The 6,433-nt window shown below is 46.3% G+C and overlaps 1 protein-coding gene across 1 annotated transcript in view; it reads left to right on the top strand.

Annotated features, from left to right (window-relative positions):
• CCBL1 (cysteine conjugate-beta lyase, cytoplasmic) overlaps positions 1–6,433 on the top strand; it is a 35,170-nt gene that overhangs the window by 16,943 nt on the left and 11,794 nt on the right. The window contains exon 2 of the mRNA XM_010856962.1: positions 5,353–5,503. Within this exon, the coding sequence (XP_010855264.1) occupies positions 5,408–5,503 (96 nt within the window). The 5' untranslated portion in view covers positions 5,353–5,407. The remainder of the gene's footprint in view (positions 1–5,352; positions 5,504–6,433) is intronic.

The following is a 6,433-nucleotide window of genomic DNA, read 5'->3' on the forward strand; positions in this document are numbered from 1 at the left end:
ATTTTTTGGAGAAAGCAATGGCAACCCACTCCAGTATTCTTGCCTGGAGAATCCCATGGACAGAGGAGCCTGGTGGGCTACAGTCCGTGGGGTCACAAAGAGTCAGACATGACTGAAGTGACTTAGCATGCATGCATTGCTATTTTTGTCTGGGCCAGTGTTAGTTGCAGCACGCGGGACCTTTAGTTGCCGCATGTGGGATCTAGTTCCCTCACCAGGGATCAAACCTGGGCCGCCTGCAGCCCAGAATCTTAGCCACTGGACCACCAGGGGAAGTCCATCGTCTTAAATGGGTCACACCTTCGAAGATCCTGTTTCCAAATAAGGCCACATTCACAGATTGTTGTTTAGTCGCTCAGCCACGTCCAACTCTGCGACCCCATGGACCAACCCCAAGATCCCCAGCGGATCTTCCCGACCCAGGGATTGAACTTGCATCTCCAGCGTGTCTCTTGCATTGCAGGCAGGTTCTTTACCCCCGAGCCACTGGGGAAATATTCACAGGTTACCAGAGGTTAGGACTTGGACATATGCTTTTGGAGGACACGATTCGAGCCATAACACACACCTTCGCGTTGGTCAGGAAATACGTGCTGGATAGTAATGGAGACAGTGTTTGTGGGCATCTCTTGACAGGCCTGGTCTGCCGGGGTCCAGCCCCGGCTGATCCAGGGTATTCGAAGCGGGGACGGCGTTGGCGACCTATTTATTTAAATATTTTATCAAAGATATAAAGAGTAATAGGATGAGGATAGCTCAGTAGGAAAATTCAGTGGAGAAAAGAGGCTGAGTAGCTTGGTTTACGCAGGAGACCAATAAATCTTCAAGACGAGAAGCTTGCACCACTTACGTAGGCCGCAGGCGTCCTTCCGTTCTCCCGAAGGAGAGGAGACACTGAGGCTTCCCCGGTCGGATTTTAGAAGCCCAGGCATAATTAGTAAGCATGGTGGGTTCTGCGCTCCAGATGGAGACTCAGCCAGAGTGGGGGAGAGAGCGACATGGGGAGACCAGTATTTCGAGAAACTGATCCCAATTCTTTATTTTCCATGGTCTACTTTTATACACTGAGATGTCATGCAAAAGTCACGCGGGGTCAGCAGTCCTGACTTTTATCAAAGTCAGGTGCTTCATACAAATGTATACAGAGGTCTTAGGGGTGTTACATCATCTTCTGGCCAGGGAGGGCCTGCTGACAATTTATGACCCTCTCTCTCCTTGTGACAGCGGTCAGCCAACCAGGACACTTATTTCTCCAGGGGTGATTATTCTTAAAACAGACACCACCCAAATAAAGTTACATTCCTATAGGGTGAGGGTATAGTGGGTTTTAGTTAAGGAAAGAATTTACTTAGCCTAAGGTCTAACGTGATTAGTATCAAAGGTTAATACTTATTTCTTCTATATACTCATTAACGTGTGTAAGGGCAGGGGATGTGGAGACTTAGCAACAAACATTGGCTCAACAAATGAAAAACCCTTCACCAATACAATTTCTAATCAGCCCATTATACTTATACTAATAGTTTTCTAACTTTTCTAAGGAACCTGTTTTTAGAAGGTTTAAAGCATCTCGTGCCTCTCACGGTTGGGAGGCTGTGAGCGATCGCATGTGGCCGGACAAGCCTGTCAGGCAGGCCAGAGAACCTTCAGAGGAGTTTGTAGGTTAAAACACTCTTGTCACACCCAGGAGTTTTTATTAACTGGAGCTCTAAGTTAACTCCTTCTCCGAAAGAGGTGGTGGGGGACAGCCCCCCGTAAAGTCAGAGGTGTAGGGGAGAGCACTGAGTAGTAAAGTAGGCAGGCTCTGGTTATGGGGGTAGATGCTCGAGGAGTTCCTGGGGGAGTCCTGAGGCTCGATCCTGCCTTTGCGTATGTCGAGCCTCCTTCCTCATGACCTTTGCCACGGGCGGAGTACCTCACTCTGGATCCCAACATCGGTCCACACTGTGGTCTCAGTGCTTTGCCAGGACCTGGTCAGAGAACATGCTCCAGAGAAGCTGATGACTGAGTGAGGACCAGAGGAGGAAGTGCCCCGCCTTGGGACAGATGGCTAGTTTTCTGGGCTCTGAAATGCTTTGAAAGACCTTGGAGGAACAGGCTGGGTGGGAGCAGAGTTTAGAAGGGACTAGGCTAGGGAGCGGCCTTTCTTTCTTCCCTCTTTCCCTCTTTCGGCTGCACTGGATCATAGCTGTGGCACACGGGAAAAGATCTGTGTGGCTTGTGGTATCTAGGTCCCTGAGCAGGGATCAAACCCAGGCCCCCTGCATTGGGAGCGGGGAGTCTTAGCCACTGGACCACCAGGAACGTCCCACAGGCCAGATTTATTTCTTATAAGCAAGGGCCAATAACTATCCACTTCCTAGAATCTCCTAGTGTGGGCAAGCCTGAGCCTTTGCATCCATGACCGGGTTATAAACTACTCTCCTTTTATTTCTCCTCTATAGTAAAGTTAGAGGGTCGCACTGATAGTTATGAAATGTTGTGAACAGGTAGATTACATTGGACTTACAGTTTCCAGTCCTGTGTGCAAGGAGCTTGAAGTCATCACACTGTCCTTGTGAATAAAAAGCTGAGCCAAGGAAAAAATTAACAGCTTTTCTTAGATTCATCAAAGAAGTGAGGCTGCATTGCAAATCGCCGCCTCGGGTACGTGTATGTGTCATCTAAGGCTGCTTTCCCAAAGCAGCAGCAGATTGAGAAGCTGTGACAAAGACTGTCTGCCCTGCAAAGCCTAAAATATTTGCTCTGACCCAAGGCAGAAAAATGTTTGCTGGTGCTGATAAAAGATGAGGAGAGTTAACAGACAGGAATGGTGAGTGTGGCTGGGAGAGAGCAAGCAAGAGAAACGGTGGTAGGAACAACCTGGGCCCTCATCTCTGAGCTAATATGGCCTCGTGGTATATGGTCATAGGATACGGTAGAAACTTTGGGTTTTATTCTTACTATGAGGATTTTTAAAAGAAAGAAAGGAAAGTGAAGCCGCTCAGTCAGGTCTGACTCTTTGTGACCCCATGGACTGTTGCCTACAAGGTTCCTCCATCCATGGGATTCTCCAGGCAATAATACTGGAGTGGGTTGCCATTTCCTTCTCCAGAAGATCTTCCTGACCCAGGGGTTGAACCCGGGTCTTCCACATTGTAGGCAAATGCTTTACCGTCTGAGCCACCGGGGAAGTCCAGGTCTAAGGGGTCTAGTTCCCTGACCAGGGATGGAACCCTGGTCCCCTGCATCGGGAGTGTGACGTCTTAGCCACTGGACCACCAGGGAAATCCCAATGTACAAGTTTCTGTATGGACATATTTTCGTTTTCATTTCTCTTGGGTATATACCTAGGAGCGAAATTGCTAGGTCATATGATAACTCTATGTTTAACATTTTGAGAAACTTCTAGGTTGTTTTCCACATCTGCTGCAGCGTTTTACATTCCCAGAAGCAATATACAAGGCTTCCAATTTCCCACCATCCTTGAAACACTTGTAATTATCTGTCTTGTTCTAGCCATTCTAGTGCGTGGGAAGTTGTGTCTTAGTGTGCCATTTACCTAATGGCTAATGATCGTGAGGATCTTTTCATGTGCTTGCTAACAATTTATACCTCTTTGGAGAGATTCAGATTTATAATTTGCAAATACTTTCTCCTATGTGGGGTTTTTCATTTTCTTGATGGTATCTTTTGAGACACAAAAGTTTTTAATTTTGGTGAAGTCTAAATCCATTTTTTCTTCCATTGCTTGTGTTGTTATATATAAAAGCTGCTATATATGGTGTTATATTAAAAAAAAAAAAAATCTTCTAATGCAAGGTCAACGGAGAAGGCAATGGCACCCCACTCCAGTACTCTTGCCTGGAAAATCCCATGGACAGAGGAGCCTGGTAGACTGCAGTCCATGAGGTCGCTAAGAGTCGGACACGACTGAGCGACTTCACTTTGACTTTTCACTTTCATGCACTGGAGAAGGAAATGGCAACCCACTCCAGTATTCTTGCCTGGAGAATCCCAGGGATGGGGGAGCCTGGTGGGCTGCCGTCTATGGGGTCGCACAGAGTCGGACATGACTGAAGCGACTTAGCAGCAGCAGCAGCAATGCAAGGTCAAAAACTTTACTCCTGTTTTCTTCAAGGAGTATTATAGTTTTAACCCTTTTATTGAGTTAATTTTTTTTATAAAGTAGGAGTCCAGTTTCATTCTTCTGCATGGGGATATCCAGATGTTTCAGCACCAATTTGTTGAAAAGATTGTTATGTCTTCATTGAATTTTCTTTTCTTTTTTTGCTCGGGGGTCACATAACTAGTTAGCATGCCAGAGTCTCCTTCATTATCAGAATTAACCAGACAAATCACTTTACCAACTAAGAACGGCCATGCACCACCACCCACAGAATCGAGAAAGAGCTATCAGTGTGCCAGTCCTGTCCCTCATTGAATTTTCTTGGCACCCTTGTCAAACAGCAATGGATCAAATAGCAGTTTACTTTTGGGCTCTCAATTCTACTCCCTTGATTTATATGTCTATCCTTATGCCATTACCACACTGTTTTTTGGTTCCCTTAGCTTTTTAGTAAGTTTTGAAATTGTGCAGTGTGTCCTTCAAAGATTTTCTTCTTTTTTAAGCATTCACTTTTTAATTTATGTTTGTTGAATCTTTTTTTTTTTTTTTAGCAGCACCGCAAGGCTGTGGGTTCTTAGTTCCCTGACCAGGGATGGAACCCGGGCCCTGGCAGTGAAAGCACTGAGTCCTAACCACTGGATCGCCAGGGAATTTCGGAATCTCTTTTAAGGCCTGATCAGCTTTAGATTTGGTTTTAGCACAGAAATAATCTACAGGTGGTATGTGTGTTTCCAGAGTCAGGACGTAATGTAGGCTTGGCTCTGCCTGTGATATTAGAAGCCATCCATAATCTTCATTTTTAATTAGATCATTTTTAATTAGAGGTGATTTACATTTTGAGGGCTTCCTGCATTGCGGGAGACCTGTGTTCAATTCCTGGGCTGGGAAGATCCCCTGGAGAAGGAAATGGCAACCCAATCCAGTATTCTTGCCTGGAGAATCCCATGGTCAGAGGAGCCTGGTGGGCTGCAGTTTGTGGAATCGAAAGAGTTGGACACAACTTAGCACTATCTTTTTCTTTCTTTTTCTTAACATTTTGAAAGGGTTACTGTGGTTGCTGGGGCGGGGGGTGGTCCCAGGGTTTCAAGGACTGAAGGATAGTCATACGGCAAAACACTTGTTTCCATGCCTGGTACAGAGGGACCACTTGATAAATACCAGCCCTTATTGTTCTTGTTATTAGAGCTGATGGGCAGGGGGGGGCGGGCACCAAGTCCTGGGCCCAGAGCCATTTTTCTGGCCAGGGTGTTCTCCCTTCTCTGCCCTTGGAGGGGACCTCACCCCACGGCTCTGGGAGGCATGTTCAGGAACACGACGGCCATCTGTTTGCACCTGGTGGGGCCCCTCCGGGGAAAGAAGTCTGGAGCTTCGCTCACCCGGTGTTTGCACCAGACTGTAAGTGCTCTCGCCCGTTGAGCCCTGCTGCTCGCATGACCTGGGGTCCTGGGATCTGGCTTGTCCCTGGCTTCAAAGCTGTGCATGAGCCTCCTCTTTCAGGAAGCCTTCTCTGACTGCAGCCTGGGTGTGGGCCCCTCCCTTGCCCCTGCTTCTGATCTAGCTTGTAGCTCTGCATCCTTGGTGCTGCAGCCTCCCCATCGGCCCCTAGCCCAGCCCAGTGTTTGGTACACAGTAGGTGCTTCATAAATGTTGGCTGAATAAATACATTATGCATAAACTCAAGAACAGGCACTGGTTCCTCCCTTATCCAAGCAATGTGTGATGTACGCAAAGGTCACTCCACTGAGCACCTCAGTTTCCCCCCTTTTTCATCTCCTCCCTGAACTCATTCAGCTCGGTGCCTGTTTGTTCTCTCTCTGTGCCCCTGTACCCCCCTACTCCTTCACTCATCTCAACCCTCCTCAAACTCCCTCACTCCAACCTCTACTCACCTCTCCACCACTGCCCCAACTCATCTTTACTGTATTTCCTTAACGTGATGCATACCCAATTCAAAAGCAAGTCCTTATATCATTGAACCCATAATGACATCAATATTAAGATACATTGTTATCTTATGGACTAGTAAGGGAGGAGGAAATTGCCTATTAAATTCATTCTATAGGTTCTAAGATACATCTGAAAATGCAGTGTGCAAAAATACACATTTCAGAATCAAATATGATATGATCTCCGTACAAAAAGACTTGGAAACATAGAAAAGCACACCCATGATTCAGTCACCTACAATTCCACCACTCAGAGGGAACCTTTGTTAACATGTTACTACGTTTCCTTCTAAACTTTTTTTCCATTCACATATGACTATAAACAATGTATACATACAAGCATACACAAGGGTATTTTTTTTCTTTTTTTTTTTTTTTT

Source organism: Bison bison, unplaced genomic scaffold (assembly GCF_000754665.1).
Source record: "Bison bison bison isolate TAMUID 2011002044 unplaced genomic scaffold, Bison_UMD1.0 scf7180017864375, whole genome shotgun sequence".
Classification (NCBI taxonomy): Eukaryota; Metazoa; Chordata; class Mammalia; order Artiodactyla; family Bovidae; genus Bison; species Bison bison.